At 41.7% G+C, this 22,057-nt stretch overlaps 4 protein-coding genes across 4 annotated transcripts; 1 reads left to right on the top strand and 3 right to left on the bottom strand.

Annotated features, from left to right (window-relative positions):
* Positions 1 to 1,457: 1,457 nt before the first annotated feature.
* LOC115374067 (protein Bouncer-like) lies at positions 1,458 to 4,758 on the top strand. Its single transcript, XM_030072795.1, has 3 exons — positions 1,458 to 2,145; positions 3,914 to 4,078; positions 4,232 to 4,758. The coding sequence occupies exons 1-3, from the start codon at positions 2,091 to 2,093 to the stop codon at positions 4,441 to 4,443; spliced, it is 432 nt and encodes a 143-aa protein (XP_029928655.1). The 5' UTR covers positions 1,458 to 2,090; the 3' UTR covers positions 4,444 to 4,758.
* Positions 4,759 to 4,784: 26 nt separating this feature from the next.
* On the bottom strand, positions 4,785 to 13,906 carry msh5 (mutS homolog 5). The gene is made up of 25 exons (XM_030072116.1): positions 13,805 to 13,906; positions 13,533 to 13,656; positions 13,294 to 13,374; positions 12,994 to 13,047; positions 12,715 to 12,836; positions 12,475 to 12,584; positions 12,160 to 12,195; positions 11,983 to 12,065; positions 11,840 to 11,885; positions 10,601 to 10,739; positions 10,226 to 10,288; positions 9,907 to 10,035; positions 9,504 to 9,576; positions 9,236 to 9,345; positions 8,918 to 9,019; positions 8,603 to 8,690; positions 8,434 to 8,501; positions 7,767 to 7,885; positions 7,554 to 7,680; positions 6,651 to 6,800; positions 6,314 to 6,388; positions 5,804 to 5,950; positions 5,402 to 5,539; positions 5,231 to 5,304; positions 4,785 to 5,144 (listed from the first exon to the last, which is right to left on the bottom strand). The coding sequence occupies exons 1-25, from the start codon at positions 13,904 to 13,906 to the stop codon at positions 5,024 to 5,026; spliced, it is 2,481 nt and encodes an 826-aa protein (XP_029927976.1). The 3' UTR covers positions 4,785 to 5,023.
* A 1,379-nt stretch (positions 13,907 to 15,285) lies between these two features.
* Positions 15,286 to 17,677, bottom strand: LOC115374063 (SPRY domain-containing SOCS box protein 2). The gene is made up of 3 exons (XM_030072789.1): positions 17,397 to 17,677; positions 15,979 to 16,795; positions 15,286 to 15,526 (listed from the first exon to the last, which is right to left on the bottom strand). The coding sequence occupies exons 2-3, from the start codon at positions 16,673 to 16,675 to the stop codon at positions 15,396 to 15,398; spliced, it is 828 nt and encodes a 275-aa protein (XP_029928649.1). The 5' UTR covers positions 16,676 to 16,795; positions 17,397 to 17,677; the 3' UTR covers positions 15,286 to 15,395.
* Positions 17,678 to 18,419: 742 nt separating this feature from the next.
* On the bottom strand, positions 18,420 to 20,631 carry LOC115374064 (rano class II histocompatibility antigen, A beta chain-like). The gene is made up of 6 exons (XM_030072790.1): positions 20,527 to 20,631; positions 20,029 to 20,301; positions 19,540 to 19,821; positions 19,136 to 19,249; positions 18,710 to 18,737; positions 18,420 to 18,598 (listed from the first exon to the last, which is right to left on the bottom strand). Exons 1-5 carry the CDS (start codon positions 20,582 to 20,584, stop codon positions 18,712 to 18,714), a joined length of 753 nt encoding a protein of 250 aa, XP_029928650.1. The 5' UTR covers positions 20,585 to 20,631; the 3' UTR covers positions 18,420 to 18,598; positions 18,710 to 18,711.
* Positions 20,632 to 22,057: the final 1,426 nt, after the last annotated feature.

Raw genomic sequence — 22,057 nt, forward strand, 5'->3', positions numbered from 1 at the left:
CATCTGCTGGCTTTAAGGGCAGAGCTGGGTTAGGAGGATAAACCAGACAAAGTCTTAAATGAGTCTTTATCTAATCTCAAACATACTGTTATCCACTTTTACTCAGAGGAAATTGCGCCTCAGTGTAAACAGGATAAGCACATAAGGGAGCAATCCACTCACTCAACACCTACAGCTGCACTATAAATACCGCCTGGTACTCTGCACACATGCGACTGTTGAGACACAAGTACTCGTTTTAACTCTAATTCAGTGTTTTTTTTTTTTTTCTCTCATACAGCGTCAGCCGCTCAGTTGTGCCCATCTCTGGAGTGTGTTTAGGCGAGAGCTTGAAGAAATGCAAACTTTTTTTTTCCTTCTTACGCAGAGGCTGCAGAGAAAAGAGCACTGACTAAAAATGAGCAACTTCTGTCGACGTTATGAGTTATAGCTGAGATCTGCAGTCCTGTGAGTCCTGCAAGCGAAGCCTCACTCTCCCACCATCCTGACCTCTCATCCCTTCATCATCTGAGTCCTACGCTCTGTTCAAATGGAAGACGCTGCCTCAAACACTGTTCAGTCTTCTGCACAAAAAAAGAGAACGTTCCCATGTGTTCCAGCAAAATAACACTCAGTAAAATAATTAGATAGCAAAAGCATGGATGGTTGAGCAGGGTCATTGGCCCCACATGTAGACAAGTAAAACAGGGCTGGGAGTTAGGGGAAAGATTTTAATCATCCTGAGCTTTTTCTCCTCCAGCCTCTAATTACGCAGAGGATCAGTCTAACAGTTTTTATAGGTGCTTTAGGACTGGAGAGCATTTCCTTGTTGTTTGAGCCCATGCTGGGATCCTGCCATCCAGATGAGGACGGAGACTAAAGTCTACAATAATATTCGAGCCCCAGTTGCACATTTCACTCGCTAAAACAGCTCTCAACTCACACACAACAAACACCATTGAGCCCGGGAGATGTGCCTTGACTGGATCCTGCAGCAATCTGCCACACACACCCTCACACTTAACCACTCACAAAAACAGCACTCTTCTCTTCTCACACACAAGCTCTTCTCACTATGAGGGAGATTTCTTCTCCATTGCCAAGTTGCATGTGGTTTGATTTGCCAGGCTGTAATCCTGAACATCAGATTAAGTTCAGATATGTAATCTGACCTTTAACTCTGACAGGAGGGACGTCTGACCTTTTACATGCATGCAACATACAACTGCATGAAGCCTGATACGAATCCATACTTCTCTTTAAGACGATCCAAGAATTTCTCAAGAGCTTACTTATATCATTTGTGCGTTTGTGTGTGTGATTACGTATATTCACCCAGGCGTCTGTCACATGTGCTGCATAATTCAATGACAATGGCTTTATAGTGCATTGAGTATATTACTGAATCTAATCCCTTTGTCTCCTCCTGTGAGAGTAGTGTGTGCATTGATACATATCAAACTGAGCAGACGGGAAGCTTTAAGCAGCTTAAACCCCTTCACCCCCACCCCACACGCACTCAGCAGACATGCAGTTCCTTCAGTTCCTCAGAGAGAGAGGAGTGAAGATCAATAGTTTTGCTACAAAAGATTTGGGATTTGGATTGAGGATCACCCAGCTTTACGGCACCAGTTAGTGTATTGTTTAGTTCCAGTGCTCCATCTATTAGAGCAGGAGGGGAGACTCAGTCAGCTGACATTTTAACAGCGGAAGTCTTCATGAGTGAGAACAAGCAGCTGCTGGACGGACAAATATCTTTCACTCTGCAGCTCATCACCATTGTAGAAGAGACTGAACCGAGATTTCAAATCTGCAGATGACAGTTTCTGCATGTTTAGCTCTGCATCCCACACTCCCTCCCTTGCAAATATTAGAGCGCTTTGATTTTTTATTCCCAAAACCTTTTCCACAAATCATGTCCCCCAACAGAAGCAAGACTCCCGAGGCTACAATTAACACCTCAGTTGTTTGATCATCTACAGCCTTTTTGAACAGCTGGGACCGGTTGCAAACAATAGCAGGTGCACTACTGACTAATCCAATTTCAACCACACTTCCGACCTCCTCAGCAGTCCTCATGGTGTAGCCGGCGCAGGGAGCATCGTGCTGAAATGAAAGGACTCATTTTCTGTGTTTTTGCCATCATGATACTCACTCCTGCTCAAGGTAAGGCAAGGAAGCACAGATTCACTGCAGCTGTAGACCCACCAGTGTTGGTTACAGTAGCTCCTGATAGAAAAACTAATTACATTAGAAGTTGCAAATTATCCTCTTTGAAATTCCAGTTCTTGCAAATCCAAGCCATTTTAAACTGTGTATTTACCAGTTCCCTCATGAGCTGTGAATACTCACATTTTTCACGAAACAACTGTCAACTAAAGCTGTGCTGATATTAGAAAATTGTGTATTTATCAGAAGTGGAGAGTAACTCAGTACAGCACAGTTCTGAGGTACTGGCATTATACTTGAGGATTCCCACTTTGTGAGACTTTGTACATTTATTCCACTACATTTCAGTGGGAAATATTAAACTACAGAGAAATTAGACAACAGCATATAAGCAGTGGAAAACACAACATTAAAGCCCATCTGACAGGATAATGCATCACTAATTTAAGTCCCTGAGTGGGGGGTTGGGGGTTACAAGTACTTTTCCTTCTTGTACTTTTTACTACATAAATTTTAATACATATTACCGTTAATATTTCAATACTTTTATGTAACATATGAACAACTATGAATGTAGGACTTTAACATTTCATGGACTATGTTTCAATTGTTGCAGTGATACTGAAGTTGAGTACTTTCTCCACTACTGGAATTTCAGGCAGGTGATTAGATTCATTAACAGTGACACTGGGTTGACATAGTTATTGATATTTTATTTAATCTATAGAAAGAATATTGGGGCTTATTTCTTCTTAAAATATCAAGGTCAATGTCCTGCAATGTGCTGCGCATTTCTCTTCTGTTAGGTTTCATTTTCATTTGTTGAAATGGGATTTGACTGAGAGGTTCAGGTGTCATACAAAGCATGGTGAAAGATGTATGTTAATGAGAGGAATACTACAGGTTTACACAATGACACACACAGTCGCCCTGCACCTGACCCTTGTATTCTGTGTCTTCTGTTCACCTGAGCTAGCACCGGATAACAAGATGAGCAGGGATAAGGATTTCGAGTCTCACTGAAACTCATCTGATAACCAGGCAACAAGATTAGTTGTTTTCCGTCAGGGGCCAAGCACGAACACACATTTACCACACATTTAACAAGTGGATCAGCTCTGAGAAAGAAACCAAAACCCAGCTGTCAGACACACGTCGTGAGGTCCAAAAGAATTTGGATGGCAACACACGATTTATCTTGTCTTTGAAATGGCACAAAGACAGTGAGCCTGAGATGCAGAGTGTTGACTTCAATTAGAAGGGATTTTCAGCCGTATTTAGGAGAAAAAAAAAAAAAACACTTTTTATTTTGTAACTTCGCTCCCCTTTAGCGTTGTAGCTGGAGGGGAATCAAGCCCCACTTCTTTTATTTTGCAGCAGATTGCAGCAGAGTTGTAGTTAATTAGGACAAGGATGTCACAGGGATTTTACTATCAATTCAAGTGTCTGTTTTTATCGGAAAAAAACATGCTACAGCCAAATATATATGATATTCACAGTATTACACATCCACATGTAATACCATGTGCACATGTTGGTACTTCAAATCAAAGGATCAAAATCCAGACTACTGCTAAATAATAATCCATAAATACCTGGGACAATATACTGCTATGCAAATTGTTCATCAGTTTAGCTTAACATCTTCCAAAAATCTCCACTAAACACATGCTCAACACACTAATAATGATCTATTACACAACTGATCTATTAATGTTAAAACCAGATATCACATAAAAACGTTTGTGACATTGTTTGAGCCCAGGTGACGAAGAGGAGCTGGCAGAGCAGCTACTTGAGAAGGTGGAGCATGAGGAAGAGGGGTCGCTGGAGTGTTTCCGCTGTGACCTGGGCTTCTGGGACGCCTGCTACACCACCAAGACCGAGTGCAACCGCGGGGAGAAGTGCTACACGGGTCGAGCGAAGGCAGGTGTGTTACTGACGAGCGGTGATGGGTGTACAGGTGCCAAATCTGGGTTGTACAGATGTTCGTATCAAATTTCCTATAGCGATGTTAGACTAAGTACCATCAATCTCTCTCTCTCTCTCTCTCTCTCTCTCTCTGGGTCTCTCTCCCGAGCAGGCAGTCTGGACATTAAGACGCTGGGTTGTGTGAAGGAGGAAGAGTGTGAGGCAGTGACCACCGTGGAGCTGTTCTCCAACACTACTGTCTTTGTCATGACCAAGTACTGCTGCGACACGCCGTTTTGTAACGCAGGACACAAACTCCCGGTCAGCTTACTTGTGTATCTGACTGGGGCTGTCTGGACCATCTGGCACCTCACTGAAGCCTGAGCAGGATCCCAAAAACCGATCTGCATGTGTTTGTGCTGTCGAACAAGACAGATCCAGTGGCTGTGTGAAGTGTTTCTTCAAAGAACCACCACCACCAGCAGCTAAAAACTTCACCATTATTTCACAATTAATTGTGAAATAATTAATACACACACACAACTGAATTAGAAAATACTGCTTTGGATGTTGTTATAAACTGTGATAATTAACTTTTACATGTAAATCAAGGTAAATAGCAAATCCGTTTTGTATAATATTCATTAAATATTTAATTGTACATATTTCACTAATGACAATGAACAAATCATGGCTAAAGATGGTAAGTTAACTGCATTTTTACAACAACCTATAAACATTTCCAACAAATACAGCATATTAAATGCTTCAATTTTATGGATTAGCATTTAAAGAAAAAACAGCATTATAACAAGTCCCTGGATAAATGTACTCTGTATATAGTTGATCAAACTAAGCAAAAGCATTATCGCTCTCACATTCAGTTGAAATCAATAGGTAGTGAACTCTAACGAACCAGGGTGGTGTAGAAAGATGTTAGACAAGTACAGCAGTGCAGCTGACTTCAGCTGCGAGGCAGCAGCTCTCCACCAGAGGGCAGGAGCTCCTCTTTCAAGAAGCGCTGCAGATCCACATTCTTGTCCTCCAGGTCCAAACTCAGGAACTTCTCCACCACACGCTTGCACCTGTCAAGCACGTAAATCTGTTTCACACTTCTCCTCAGTGTGGGTTTACATTGTTTTAATGTGCTTGAGGTTGGAGTTTCACTAACCTGCTGGCCTGCTCATCTGATGATGTTTTGTCAAGGCGTTTGATGGTTTTTCCTGTTCGGTACAGTTCAGACACCTTGGTAAACACACACCCACAAACACACTCAGATTCAGCCTACGTACACATACTTCCCTCTGTGTGTGTGTCTGTGTGTGTGTGTGTGTGTTAGCACCTCCACTCCTCTCTGGACAAGGCTAGTTGGCAGGCCTGCCAGTGTAGCAATGTTGGCAGCATAGCTGGACTGGCAGATCCCTTCCTTCAGTTGGTACAGAAACACCAACTCATCCCCATCCACTGCTGTCTCTAGGGTCTAATACGCAAACGCACACACACACACACACACACACACACACACACACACTTCAACTAACAATGAAGCATAAAAGCAATAATAATATGAAGTGGATGCCAGAGTCGTAGCAGAAAGTTAAACTCTCATTAGTGAGCTGGTCGTTTGGGAGTTTTGAGCTGCTGTCAACAATGTACCGCAGCAAATTAGCTTACCATTACAAAATCATGTGCTTCAGGCTAAGTGTTTATCATTTTACCGGTCCTGTGGAATATTGCTCATTACCAGCAGAGACAGGAGGCCTGAGGAGGGGAGCAGGCCCATTTGCAGCACACTGTGGAAGTTAGTAGCCAACAGGACATGAGGAACGGCCGCAGGAACTTTTCTCAGCCAATGAGAGATCGACGCAGCCAGTAAGGACATCCCATCCACCTGGAGGGGGAACATTTTTACATTGATTAGCAAGGAATTACCTGGCTACTCGACATGCTCTGGTTAAGTTCTAATTCCAGTTAAGCTCTTGACATGAACCCATGATACCACGGATAAACCAATTTGGTGCCAAATCTACAGATAAAGTGATTCAGGCAAGCAGATCACCTCTCCCTATGTGACTGAACAACAGCACATTGGTTCTAAAATAAGGTTTATTATTAGTTCTGAGGGAAAAAATGATGAGCTTAGCCGTAATCTGCATGGAGGTCTTGATGTTCTATGCACGTAAACAAAGCAGATAGACAGATAGATAGACAGACAGACAGACAGACAGATTTGTCCAGGTTTATGTGTTCTTACAGTGTTAGTTCCTTTTCCAAACTCATCGATGAGAACCAGTGAGTTGCCACTACTGCTGTTGAGAGCTTGGGCCATCTGGCAAATGGAGACACACAGTTATACTTCACTTTGTTTTTTGTATGAATGTGTGTGTGTGTGTGTGTGTGCGCGCGTGCAAGCAGTGGCTGCTGAAGAGTCCGGACAGGTGGAGAGTGGGAGTGGAGCTCAAGGACAGCAGTGTTGAGGGTTCATATCTTATATTTCCACTCCTACACACACTGACACACACATACAGCAGTTTAAAAGCACTGAAGTGTGTACTTGCCAGTGTGCATATGTGCATGTGTGTGTTGGCTACCTGGTTGAGGTCTATCATGAATGTGCTGAGGCCGACAGACACCGACTCTCTGCTCTGCATGCGTGTGAAGAGTCCATCCACCAGACCAATCTCTGCCTCCTTCGCTGGCACGTCTGAGCCAATCAGAGCCATGAACACAATCAGACCGACCTGCCTCAGCCAATCAGAGAGAAGATTATGTCACAACGTGGGTGTTGAACTGGGGTCGGGACTCCCCACTGGGGTGAGATGATGGAATTTATATTAAGCAATTTTATTATTAGGCTATGTTTTTCATTCTCTGTGATAAATTTCCCTTGTGTGGGTGGAATTTGCAGCCTCTAGACTCCCTCTAATAATTAATCAAGTAAAAGAGTCTGAACATTGAACAAATAAATCATTTGGGGTTAAAGATTATCCATTTTGTGCACTTGCAGCTTACAATATGCAACTTTTGCCTTAAGACAGGAAGTATGGTCAAACAGGATCTATCATGCTGTTGCTGAGGTAACCCACATCCTTAAAACCAATACAGAAACCTAAAGAAGCAGATGTGAAAGCATACAATTTCCTGTGGAACCAAAAAACTCAAAAGCTATATTAACGTTTATCTATAGTTTTGAGCAGTTTATTCACTGTTCTTTCATTTCTTAAAAAATTCCACCTCTGTTCTTGCACTCTTCCCTCATTTCGACAGCCACAACCTCACAACAGGCCACACCCAAACAAGAGGCATAGGCACTTAAAATCAAGAAAAATACTGAAGAGGGACCTTCAGGTAAATTGAGAAATTCTGCAGGTTTTAAATAGGAAAAGGTTGAGAATCTTTCAGCTTGTCCAAATCTCATGAGGTGTAACATTTTAGCTGTAAAATGACAGTTTTATCCAACTGTTAGACGCAGTGTGCTAAATGAGACTGTCTACCTGCTTCAGGTAGATGCTCTTGCCAGATGAGTTGGGGCCAGTGATAATCTTGACTCGGCCGTCAAACTCTGAGCTGTGGAAGGAGTTGGCCACAAACACAGGAGAGCACAGCTCTAACAGTGGGTGTCTGGGAAAGAAATACAAACATGCATCAATCTAGCGCTCCATCAAATATCTGCTGCACTGTTTGTGTTTGTGTGTGTATGAGCCTACCTGGCCTGTGTCAGAGTTATCCTCCTGTGGCTGCCTAGCTTGGGGGGGGTGTAGCCATACTCCTGGGAAGCACTGCTCATGGCCATCAGGCAGTCCAGTTCAGCACTTAGGTCCAAAACCTACAAAATATAGGCATTAAATACATTTACATTTATTGCAAAAATACCAATTTCCAACTGCTATCTGTTTGTTTATTCATTTCAAAACATATTTGAAAAACAGATGATTAAATTCCATAAATAATTACTATTTTGTTAGTCAGTGTCTATAAAGCTGAGTGTCTCCTTTACAGTAAGTCTACTTTAATAACAGGGGAACTGCCTTCTTGGGTAAAATGTAAAAATGAAGATAATAATTCAGCTGATGTTATTGCTCAGTCGTGCCTTCAAAGATAACAATTAAAACTCCAATTACAACACAATTGCTTTTTGGTCATAATTGAATAAAAAATATTGAAAAATACTGGATCTAATCCAGGAATGGGACAGGGAAAAAAATCGAGATCTTAGAAACAACCCACTGCAGAAAACACACAGATAACTAATCACATCCATGATCTTCAGTATTGAGTTGTTTTCATGCCAGCGTTAATTTTATCAGAGCTGGGGTCACTCTCTGAAATACTTGATTTATGGGTGCACTTGGCAGTGTAGTGATGCAAACCAACCTTGTAGAGAGAGGCGCTCCTCTCAAGGATCACGGTCTGCAGCTGCGTCATAACTGCTGTTTCCATGTCTGAGAGACAGAAATACTAAACTACACCATGAAAACCTTACAGATTCAGTTCCATATTTTCAAAATGTTGAAATGCTTTGACAAGAAAGTGAGAAAAAGACCTCTAATGTCACAGTGTAAGTCCCCTAAGAGGTCATCCAGCTCTTTGGTTCGCTGGCTGCGGTAGTGCAGGCGCTCCTCTGACAGAAACTACCATGCACACAAACACACACACAAACAACAACAAAAAACAAAAAAAAAAAAACCCAAAAAGAAAACTATATATATATATATATATATATATATATATATATATATATATATATATATATATATATATATATATATATATATAGTGGGTTATTGCAATTGAGCAATTGTGCTATTTGTGAGAATAAACACAAATGTACACACAGTGAGCACATTTGTGAGATCACACAAACAAGAACAGATAGTACCATGAAATCAAGCCCGTTTATCTCAAAATCCTCTTTTTCCACCATGCTGGGCAGCCGAGGGACCGAGAGCAGGAATCCTATCTGAGGAATAAAGGAAAGAGGGCATCAAAGACTTGAAAAACGTCATGTAATTTTTTTTCTCATGTAATCACTTTTCATAGCATGAGTTTGGATACTGAATGGTTTGATGTTCTGCATCCCGCAGATGATACTATATAATGCCAACACAAGTTAGATGAGAACACAGAGGTGCAGTTTTTTTGGGATGTTTTAGTTTTATAGTCATGAGCGTCAGACCAGAGGGATGTAGATGACACAGCAGGAGGGAATGCGAGCATCCAGGTTCTCCAGCTCTCTCCTGGCTACGTCTGTCAGGAAGTCAGGCAGCCCCATCATTCTCCGCTTCTCTGAAGGAAAAAGGGATGTTATGATGCTTAGTTCAATTGTCAAAAAAAATTCACATGTTTCATAACTTAAGAGAATCCTGTTAAGATCCTGTTACATCCTGAGATTTGAACAGTGGGTGTTTTTCTGTAATTGCTCTATCCAGCACGGTCACACTCACTCTCGTCAACAGCAGGGTCCACATTGGGTTTGATGGTGAAACGGTTCTCAGTAACACTGCTCTCAAAATCCACCTACACATCCCAAATCAGACCTCGTCATAAACACGCTGACACTCAACAGTGTGCGCAAGGACTGTAGACTACTGAGAAATGGCAACATTCATCTAAAGCCAAGAGATTCATCATAGTCGCAGGTGTTTGTGAATGTGCCTGTGTGGGCAATAAATGTGAATATACATAATGAAATATGCAAATGTGTGTGTGGGTTCAGAGGAAAGGAAGAGATGAGTGTGTTTGTTTATGAATATCATCAATATCGTGTGTGCGCGCGTGCGCATGCATATGCATGTGTGTGTGTGTGTGTGTGTGGTGGGGGTGGTGGGCTTGAAAGGGAGCACTCACAACCCGGCTGATGAGGGCGGCAATGTAGTGGAGGTCATCAGAAAACCCCTCGCTGATATCCCGAAAGAGCTGAATGGACTGAGGCAGGCAACGCACGGTGTCCCTGATACACACTGCACTGTACACCGTCTGACGCATACACACACACACACACACACACACACACACACACACACACACACACACACACACACACACACACACACACACACACACACACACACACACACACACATATACATACACACACACACATTACTTTACATACGGGGAGCAAAACCCATCATTACTCTATGGTGTGCTGTGTAATTCCTCCCACCTTATAGAGATTCTGCCAGTCAGTCACTTTGGTGTGAGAGAGAGACATCCTGCGTAGAACAGTCTACAACACACACACACACACACACACACACACACACACACACACACAAAATCAATAGACAGAGATTGAGTTACTGAGTTTAGGCAAATTATATGACATCATGACATGACAACATGTTTATGTGTTGATTCTGCTGGTAAGATATAGAGACACAGAGGTGGAGAAGTAGAAGCTAGGGGTTTATAATAATAATAATTATTATAATAATAAATAATTATATGTATTATTATTGTTGTTGTTGTTGTTATTATCATTGATATTATTATTATTATTATTATTAGTAGTAGTAGTAGTAGTAGTAGTAGCAGTTACTGGGATGTTCCTGATGTTGCGCAGTGAGGACTGCAGGGTGCTGAGGGAGTCCGAGTGCCGCGGTGTAGAGAAGAAACGTATCACTTCCTGTCTCCTGCGCAACACTTTCAGGTCTTGTGTTGGCCGCATAAACCACTGGCTGAGACAGCAGAGGTCAACACTTGTATTTGAATCAGACCATAAACAGAGCAACTACTACCATGGCAATACCTATATTTAAAAAAAAAAAAAAAAGTGCACCAAATAACAACTAAAACACTAGCCCACTTGTCAAATCTCTTACAAGAACTAGGGAGTGCCTGTGCATAAATAAAGTTTGGGTAAAACAAAAACAACAACAAAAAAAAAAAAAAACAATGCAAGACAGCGATATGGCCTAAAATATCATTAAAATGTCCAAAAATATCATGCAATATAAAACCTAAGAAAGGCACTGGTTGTAGCAGAACACCTTGTTGCCATGGAGACAGATAGTCTGCTAGCGCTATGGTATCAACTGTAGTACTTGGATCGTTATACGGTGTTGCTCCTTTTTGTTAGTCAATATGTCACAAGGAGCTTTTCTGATTCACTTTTGTGGCTCTGGCAGTTTTTCTGGCTATGTTGTACTGTCCTTGTGATATGTTTCCAATCATAAATCACATTTGGGAGACTTGATGTATGAAAATCTCATTATTACATAACTACAAGCAGTAGCATTAGTAGTAATATTAGCAGTAGCAGTAATAGCAGAAGTAGTTACAGTAATATCTGTAATATCAGTTGGCTATAAGAAATATTTACACATTAAAGGTCTAAGTGGGAAATTGTATAAATCTGAGCTCCACAAATCTTAACAAAGTGGCAATAAATTGTACCAGTTTTAGTCACACTAGGTAGAGTGGACCAGCCAAAAAAAAAACAAAACAAACAAACAAAAAAAACAAGAGCTGTCTCTAATATAACAATAATAATATACTGTAGGTCTGGTGCACTAAGTAAGGGCCTAGCCATTATTAGTTATAAGTTTTATGCTACCTATAGTGCCCTTTAATTCATACTGTTTGATGCTATTCATGTTTTCAGCGTGTAATTTAATTCTACAGCAATCATCACTACACTACAAAAACTCATGCACTTCAAGGGAGATTAATTTCACTAACACGACAGAAAACTAATGAGTGCCGCCACTTGAGTAATGAGTTATTGCTTCAGGTTTTGGTGATGTGTGATTGCACTCCGATAAGAGGTGTTTCTCACCGTAGCAGCTTAGATCCAAACTTGCCTCTGCAGCGATTTAGTATCCCTGCGGCACACAAGTTGGACAAGCAGCCAGTGTCACACAAGCCAGCGCACAAGTCAGCAAGACGATATCCTGAAACGCTGCCATGAGAACCACGTACCATAAAGACTGAGCCCCTCCTTTTCTCCAGAATGGAGCTTGTAAACAGACGGGTGAGGTTCTGACTTGAAGATCTGCAGCACACTGGAAGATACACAAAATCCATGCTGATCTGTCTCCTCCAACCTTGTTCTCTTTTTATGTGTCCGTGTTTGTCTGAGGCTCTGCACACCCTCACCTGTATGTGTCTCGGTCAACAAACACCGAACCTTTTCTATATTTAAAATGACACAAAAAACAACATTTCAGTGAATAAATATTTTTCATTCATGCACATTTTTGTAATAAAATACACAATAAAATATAGAATTCAATGTATAATTCAATTCTGCATATAAAAGACAAACATTGGCAGACAAGACAACAACACGGTGTTGATAACTCAGTACAATGCAATAAAATGTCAGTGAAAAAACAAAGATCTTATACAAGTCAAAGAGGCTACATCATTTCAACATAATGTACTTTTACTGTGTGTGTGTGTGTGTGTTACAGCGTGTAGGTGTGGAACTGTAATATCGGAACTCCAACACTGCTGTCTTCTAGCTCCACTCCCACTCTCCTCCTGTCCAGACATTTCAGCAGAGCGCCCACTGACCGCAGCTACACACACACACACACACACACACACACACACACAAACACAAGAAAATGATGGAGATGGAGAGTTCGTGATCAGCTCCTACAGAGTGATGGACCAGTGGATGAGATGGTATATGGGCAGCTGGCTCACCATCAGAGGCGAGCTGAACGAGATACAGGAAGAGAGGTAGGAGATTTTCTCTCTCTCTGAGATGGAGGCAGGGAGAAAAGGCAGATAGGCAGAAAGAAGCCGCTGCTTGCTGACCTCAAGACCTGCGACATGAGAGCCCACCAGCATCAGTTGTACCAGGATTAGCAAAGTTAATGATGCAAATATTAAAGTATTTCATTGAGAACATCATGCAGTCAAGAGAGAATAAAAGAATAGCTGATGAGGACATCTGGGTGGTGTGGGTGTCCTTCTCTTTACCAAAATCAACATATGGATAAGTCACCACCTCTGGTTTGTAGTCCGGATTTGAACCTGAGATATAAGGCAGAAAAAAATAGCTGTAGGTTAAATGAAAGAATAAGTCATTCCCAGCCTAGATATTGGGTTGTATGTCCCACAGTACCTCTGATGACTTTAGGCACCCTTGATCCACACAAAATCACGCAAAATATCACGTTACAAACTACTAAAACTACCTCTTCTCAACGCACGTACAAACAATATTTCACAGCTGTCATTCCCAACCCATGGTTTGACCCCTTGTCTCGGAGGGCTCACCCAGTCGCTGCATGAAGCGGGTCATACTGTGCTCCTGCTTAGCACTGACAATGATAACATGAGGGCTAACCTCCTGGATGACTACACAGGAAAGAAGGAAAAGAGGTAAAAAAATAAGCATCACTGAATACACAAGGTTATCATTTCAAACTATTGAAAATCAGGGATAAAAATCACCTGTTGATGCCTGTGGAAGTACTGTATATCAAGATTGTGTTCCTTATTAATGTAGTTAGTACCTCTAGCCAGCAGGTGGAGCTCGTGGTTGTCTGGAGAGTCTGCCATGCAGTGCAAAGTGGAGTCCTTGCTGTCATAGAAGCACAGGCCCACCTGACCCTGCTGTGACAAAACACTCAACAAAACCTAGACATGAACACAGGCGCGTAGAAAAACAGATTCAATGCGTTGTCCTGTCCAGATGTTTTAGTTTATGTCCACTCATAAGTCATGATATAGAGCTGTGACAGTCCAATTTGTTGACAAGTCTCTGAGGTGTGAGCCACACTCTTACCTCAGGCGACTCTTCCCCCTCCTCCTCCTCCTCCTCTCCATGTACACCAGCGGGACCAAAAACTACCTCTCCTCCTGCTGTCAGATTCTCCAGCGCTGCCATGAAGCCTTATGTCCACAAAGTCCAAGTCGCTAACTTCAGTTGTAGCAACAGAAGCTAACACAAGTTTTTGCAAATTAGCCAGTTGATGCTAGCCTCTTTTAGCCAAACTAAAATAAGTTTAAAATCAATTGTTTACTATTTTCAAGTAGTTTTGTACTTACTCAACGTGTGTCCTGAGTTATAAGCTAGACAAGGACAGTAAAATTATTTCGATAGTGCTAGCTTAATGATGGCGTTAGTTGACACCAGAGCCGTTGATTCTGGTTGTCAGATGCTCATCTTCACGCGCCAAGGTCCGGCCAAACGTCACCCACCGTGGTCACGTGATCCTCAGACGCCCTTTCTCAAATTTGATTTTTTTTTTTTCTCCAGCCTATAACTATAGAATAAATGATGGAAAATGTCTCTATAAAGAAGTGCAGTGCAGCTCCATCAGTTTCTGGAAAAAACAACCTGATACTGACATTATTTGTTTCAGCTCTGTTTTTGCTCTTTTTCACTTCATTCTCCTTGTTTTCAGCTGTATTGTATTTTATTGAACTTATCATAGCACAGGCTAATTATTTTAAGATTTGTGCATGACTGATATTTTTAAATTAACATGTTTTAAAAAAAAAAATCCCACGTAGGCCCTGCTGTACTCCAGCGTCCCTCTAGGGGCATACCGAGATATGAGGGCAACTGGTCTAATTGTAGGAAAGCTGCAGTCTGTAATAATGTGATAGCTTAATAACATCACCCCAGGTCCCACTGGCTACAGTTTTCAAAAATCACACTGAAAAGGTATTTTTTTAAAGCACGGACAGGCTTCACCCTTGCTTTTTTAAACTTATTTTCAGCCTGAACACAACCTCAGATGCCAGACAAGCGTCATCTCACTTCTGTATCTACAAAATGAGACCAGGCATGTTTCTATAGACATGCTTTTATAGAATGATGTTTCTATGTTTGTTTTGTTTGGGGTTTTGCAACTGTCCTCACTTTTGTAAGCTTGTTTCTGTGTCTGGTTTGTTGTTTTATGAAGCTCTTTGTGTGTTCTGATTTACACATCCCATGTCTATCTATCAAAAATAGAAGGAAGTTTAATTTGGCCCACGTGTGCGGGACAGTTTTGGCAACTTGATGTTTGTTAGCAGCTTTGGGATTGTCTTGGCTCACTCCCTGCAATCTTAGTTAGCTAAAAGAGAAGCTTTTAAGCCACATACATCACAACAACAACACACAGATACTGTGAAAGGGTGGAAATGCGGCAGTAATCACAATAAAAATAAAAACATATTACTGTGAACAATTTATTTTATACACAAAAATACTGCATCAGGTTAAATTATATAAACAGTAATAAATAAGGTGAATAATAAATACACTTATCTTTTCATTATGTCACTGTTAATTAGCTGATGTTTCATTTTAAAAATGTATTGTAAGCACCACTGTGCAACAGTTGACACAAGTGTTTCTGTTGTCCATGTGTGTGTCCATGTGCATCTTATTGGGTGGGAAGCAGATAACGCTGCAGAAAAGGAGGTAGAGGCAGTTTGTCTGTCTGATTCTGCCTATGTTGCCCTAGAAATTTTTGGATGGAGAGCTGACATAAAGCCATCAGGGCAGGGGCATCACCTACGAGAAAGACACAGAGAGACATTTCATTAGATTTGCATATGTGATATAAAGGTCACAAGCTACACCAACACGGCTGCATCACTGCTTTGGTCATTACTATTGTAATTAAGAACCCCATGAAATGAACTTGTACTTTCTTGACTTTATGCAGTTCCTCTTGAAACAGGAAGTTTGAGTGGGACATAGTGCAGGGAAGGATCATTCACAAATGTAAACCAATAGGATATCAATTTGGACGAGAAACAGTTTTATTTGAGAGGAGAGGTGGATGAGAGGGGATGTTTAAAGATTTCTGAAGGTTTTACTGGTTAAAGTTTTAATGTACAGGTGTGCAGGATGTACAGGATGATGTAACTATTTAAGATCCTCTGTTTTACAGGAAGGAGAAGTCATGTGAGGTCATTTCATGGGGACTTTAATGTACATCTGTGGAACAGTTGTGTACTCACGTGTGGTGCCATTTAGGTAACGCAGTCGTATGGTGGCTCCTCCCCTGACACTGCTCACTGCTGGGAACAGCTCCACCCCCCGAGGGAGGTCCTTAAATGCCACACCAAGGAAGTAGCCATGAACTATGTAACCAAGAGTCCCCGCATCAGCATCCAACACCAGCACAACACATTCCGGGACAGGGAGCGGTGCCACCGCACCCTCTGAGCGGCTCTTCCTCTTCTCTCCTGGGTAAATCCCTAGGCTCTGACTGCCATGCCAAAGCTGATTGGTTTTGAGCTCCCAGCCCCAGGACTGGGAATCTCCACCCACCAGTGCACTGTACCCTGAGGCTTGCAGAGGGCAGTTTTGACTGGAAATGCCAATCACAGCGTGACTTCCTCTGTGGGTGGGACTCCACAGCACCTCCCAGAGATGCAGCCCACTCTTGACCCCCACCTCGGCCCTCACCCCGTCGCTGCTCTGCTCGACAGGTGTACGAGTCACTTCCTCTCTACAGGTAGAGAGCAGGAAGTGGGGGGAGCGGTGGGTAGAGCTCCAGTGTGATCGACAGTCTCCCGGGGCAACCGGAGAAGAGTTCAATGTGATTGCCAGGCGGGAGGAGGTTGGGACGGCCAGTGGAGGGAATGCTGAGGAGGAGGAAGGAGGCCTGCCCGCTGTCATCTCATTCAGCCACACTGACAGTTTAAGACCCATTGGTGCAAACAGGAGTTAACACACCCACAACTGAGCCCTGGTACACACTCACAGATTGCACTTTGGGTCACTACACCTGCTGTATGGAGAATTGGTACATCAGGTGTTGCAGGAGCAGAACTGTGGAGACAGCATAGAACAAAACAAGACTATTTTACACTGCGTACACCTGATCAGTCTCACAAAGACAAAATACAACCCAAAACAATATTACAATATTAACACATCCTTGTTTTGATCCACTCAGTATTTGGGAACAAAAGACTATATCAGTTCAGTCTGTTTGTGAGCAAGTAGTCAGAGAAACAAAACTTATTTAGAAATTGAATTACGAGATGTGTTCAATGACCTGTTGGACACTTCACAGTTTGTCAGTGTGAGCTTTCATACCCCAGAAGACTCTTTGAGATATAACATTATTCATAGTGGTAGAGTAAAGGAATGCTGGTTTTGAAAAGATCACATTTGGGAATTTTTTTTTTTGGGGGGGGGGGGGGGGGGGGGGGGGGCAGTTTGCATTATTATGTATACTCTGTGAGCAACTTTAGAAATTTAGACTTAACTCCTCAAGAGCATAAAATAAAAGTATGTGATCTCCAAGTAATTTGTTCACTTTTCCCATTCCCCATATTTTCATCCCAGTCATACTGTTAAATAAGATATGGGCTAAAAGAAAGCGGTTTAAGACAAGTGGTGTGTCAAAATAGTTTTCTCATCTTACCCAGTGGTTTGTTGTATCCCCTCTTCTCCTCTGACAATCCCCTGTGTGTTCCGTGTTTATACTAGGCTCTTATCAGGCAGCTCATGCGTCTCTCCGCCCTCTTATCGCTGCTCGGTAACGTAACCAGACCGACCGTCCGGTGATGTGAAATTAGGACGACCTCCGATACGGGAACAGCACAGTCCAGCATTTCAGACTGACGCCACACTGAACTGCAGAGCCAAGGACGTCAGGTCCAGTGACGTAACTGAAAATTGAGGGGATATCGAAATAAGCCGAAATTTACCCGTGGCCTATCTTACTTGTTTTCTGTCTGATTTTTTGCAGCTCTTGTCTCTAGACAACAGCAGCCTGCAGTGTCTTGCCTTGTGCCCTGATCCTTCATCCATTCCTCGGATGTGTTTTCATCGCGTCCTGTAATGAATGTAAACATAGACGGCGAAACAGAGTAAGAGGATTAAGCTCGGACTTTTAATCAATAAGAACAAAAAAAGAAAATAGATGCCAAATCGGCTCATTATTCCGGATGGCGCAGGCGCACAAGGCGATGTTATCTCCGTCAGGCGGCAGCCTGGAGGGGATACTGCGTTTGCCCCCCCCCCCTCTCTCTCTCTCTCTCTCTCTCTCTCACACACACACAACTGACCGGCCCAAGCAATACATCATGCTGAAGCTTGGCGGTCATAGCAATAGCTGATTGTTTTAATGAGCGAGAGAGGCAGCAGAGAGACCAAGTGGGAAAGACAAAAGCCACTATTACTGATTATAACAACCAACACAAGTGGTGGTCTGCACTTTTCCCTTTGTTTGTGTATTTTCTGGGCAATTTTACGCACTACAAGTTCATAACCACCATATCTGACACACAACATGGTAAAAAAAAAAAAAGTGTCGGAAAGGGGTTACATAGCCTGACATTTTACCACTGTAAAAAAAAAAAAAAAAGTTTACCAGCCTTCACAGGTTCTATTTGAGGTTTTATTGAGATTGAATTTTTATTCATAAACAGTTTGTACAGTCAGATAAATCAAATACATATGTTTTAAGTATTCATAGGGAGGAGGATGACATGTACTCCATCCTATGGCTCCATCACAGCCCATTGGTTCACATACAGTGCCTCTGGACTCAATCTGGACAATAATCTTATGTGAATCCCCACTGGCATCTGTGACTCGAGGCTCCTGTTCTGTATGTAAAGCCTGTAGGAAACATCGATTCTATCAGCCAGATGATTGACCTTATTCCTCAACTATGTCAGGTGAGATGAGAGATAGCATAGTGGTAGATCACTTTTAAAGGTAAAGGCCTACCTTTAATATTGTGGCACCAACGTCCGACCTAGAGAGAAAAAAAGACACATTACAGATACTGAGGGTTCACTGAAATAATCCGACAGCATGAAACTGATATCTTTTAATCAAACACAGCACATGTCCCATTGTAAATGTTGATTTTTTCAGTCACACTTATTTGGAGTTTACAAGGTGATTAGAGTATTGTATGTTCCCTCCTGGAACTTCCTATCAACTGTGCTATTGTTCTGAGGCCATTTAAATAAGTGCTCAACTAACTGTGATGGGTGCAGACTATGAACACACTATACTCACTATACTTAAAAAAAAAAAATAAGCCTATACATCTCCACACACAAATATAATGTAAATCTCAGCCGTCATCAGTGGAGTGAATTCAGTTCATTTTTTTGTGATGAGTAGATTTGATATCTTGTCTCTCACCAGAAGATTTCTTCCTGTAGTAAATCAGTCCAGCAACTAGGAGGACCAGCCCGAGCAGCAGACCTGCTGTCCCGAGGGCAATCTTATTCCACTTTGACTCAGGCATCATTGGTACTGAAAGCACAGTTATCAGAAAAGCCACATAATATTTATAATAGAATAACATTTATTTCCTTCAAGCTACGCACCAGTTTCATATAGCTTTACTACAGGCCATGTTTTGTGAAGTTGCACATGAAGCTATGTCAGACATATATGTATTGATCTATGTGTAACATACAACTCTTTTCTTGTTGATAAAAACTGCATGAAATTTAGATGCCCCTTTGATATCAATAACATTAATTAGATCTTTCCTGTCATAAAGCTACATGCAATTCAGCGCTACACCTGCACACTCCTACCCCAGTCATACAGCTCAGGGTCCATGAGGCTGGCATGCTCCACCATACAGATGATTTTCTCTCCAGGTCTGGGCGTATACTCCAGCTGGGAGTGGATCTGGTACAACCAGTTTCCATTTGGCAATTCCTCAGTAGAGGTCACATCTGATGTCACCTCCTTTCCATTCCTCAGCCATGTCAGACGGATTTGCTTTGGATAGAAGCCGTACGCACTGCAGACCAACATGGCTGGATGTCTGCTGCTGCCTGCCTCTACTGACCTCAGCCTGACATGGGGCTTGACTAGGAAGAAACACCCAAAGATACAGAAAACACACTGAATTATAACAGATCACCTAAAAACACATTCTGATTAACATTATGCATTTGTAATGACATGTAATCGCTATATTTTTACATGAAATGCAGAAACTGTCATCTATTAACAGTGGTGTTGTTGTGCATCAATAAATGACGGAAGCTGCTGCCATGGCCACTTTCATTTATTACCTGTCTTCCCAATAAATTCCTTGTAAAAGCGCTGGACGTAATCTCTGCAGTTTCGCCATGTATTTTTTCTTTCTTGTTCCATAATTCTAGTGCTGTTATTAAGGGAATCTGCAATTGGTTTTGAGAACTCTGTGTATCCAGTGAATTTTCCCAAAGTGCTGTTGTATTGTCCCAGAAGTAGTTTGTTAAAGTAGAGCTGCTCCAGGTACACAGCATCATGACCATCGCCAGAATAAACTTGACAACGGAGCAGAACATGAAGGAACAGAGCATCTGTAAAATGAAGTCAACAAGCATCTGTTGGTATGGAAATTATATTGAAGAGAGGCTTGTTTGTGCTTCAAAGATCAAAACCATTGCCTCTGCTTTCAGATTTTTAAAAAATAATATTGCAGCTAGATATTTAGCCATACTTTTATCTTTGAAGTATTTTACCTAACAGTACAGACAAGAACAGCCGGCTGAATGCTCATTTTAAGCAACGTAATGTTTACTTACTCACTCCAGATGACAGGCACAGCAACAGTAAAACAGAAGAGAAGCCAAGAGCAGACATGTTCACATGTTACGAGAAAGCTAAACCGAAGAACAGATTTCTAGACTCTCAACTTCTCAAACAGTGAACAATGAAACAATGAGGAAGTTCAGTTGCGGACTGATAACAGCGTTCCTAAGTGGGCGTGACAATAATTTCACTTGTAAGGATTTCATATTCAACTTCATGTTTTCACCGTGTAACGACTTCACCTTTAAAAAGACAACCAAGTTTTATAACAAGAACAGTCATAAACATCAACTGATAAGGATATTTCACTTTGACATTGTGTCTGGATGTTTCGACAAATGTGTTTGTGTGGGTTTGTGATGAGCCAGTCTATAGTATTTGTGTTTGAATTGTAAGTGATGTCACCTGTTTGCTTTTATTTGAATGTAATTAGTATATCACATCTGTAACACATGCATAGTATATACCACATATATCACAACCAAGGTGACGAAGGTAATGTCTTTTCTTCAGCTACTTTCTGTTTCGGTGTTTCCACATTTGCCCTACCTGTTATGTTAAACATTAAATTCAAAACTCATTCTCAATTAATCTACCATTATAGGAGATGACAACTTCAAAACCCCAAATCACTGTAAATAACAAATTACAAAAAAGCAAATATGTGACCCCACCCCATCATCTGTGCAGAAAGTCAGAAGAGCACAACCTCTGGTCCAGAATCTGCAGTAAGGAGCAAACCAGAAGCTAATGTGGCTGTGTGTGAACTAACTTGTTGGGAGGCCCCCGACTTGTTGGGAGGCCCCCGTGGGAGAAACTGTAAAAAAGTGATGCAGGTGTTGTCTTGGAGGAAGTAGGCATGGCCAAACAGTGTGAGACATAATATGTTGTTCATTACCACAGGACAAGTCTATCAGGCAGGTCTATCATCAACACACCACTGAAAAGTTCACATTTGTGTCTCACTGGAAGACCTCAGTAGAGAAAAGGTGGAGGGCAAAACTGAGCCTCATGGGCCACCATACTGGGCCAACTACTGAAGATGAGGGTGACTTGCCCATCTTGATAGAAAATGTTAGTGAGATGCGGCTGAAAGCAGAACAAGTGCAGATCATCTGGGAAACCCAGTTTCTCACGTAATCTAAGAAGATATTATTGCCTATTATACAGGGAATCTGCAATTGGTTTTGAGAACTCTGTGTATGGAGTGAATTTTCCCAAAGTGCTGTTGTATTGTCCCAGAAGTAGTTTGTTAAAGTAGAGCTGCTCCAGGTACACAGCATCATGACCATCGCCAGAATGAACTTGACAACGGAGCAGAACATGAAGGAACAGAGCATCTGTGAAATGAAGTCAACAAGCATCTGTTGGTATGGAAATTTTGTTTCACACGATACTCTCACTCACTGTCAAACAAACAAAAAATATTGTAACAGCTAGATATATCACATGTTACGAGAAATCTAAACTGAGGAACAGATTTCTTGATTCTCAACTACTCAAACAGTGAACACTGAAACAATG

This window comes from Myripristis murdjan, chromosome 16 (genome assembly GCF_902150065.1).
Source record: "Myripristis murdjan chromosome 16, fMyrMur1.1, whole genome shotgun sequence".
NCBI classification, from domain to species: Eukaryota; Metazoa; Chordata; class Actinopteri; order Holocentriformes; family Holocentridae; genus Myripristis; species Myripristis murdjan.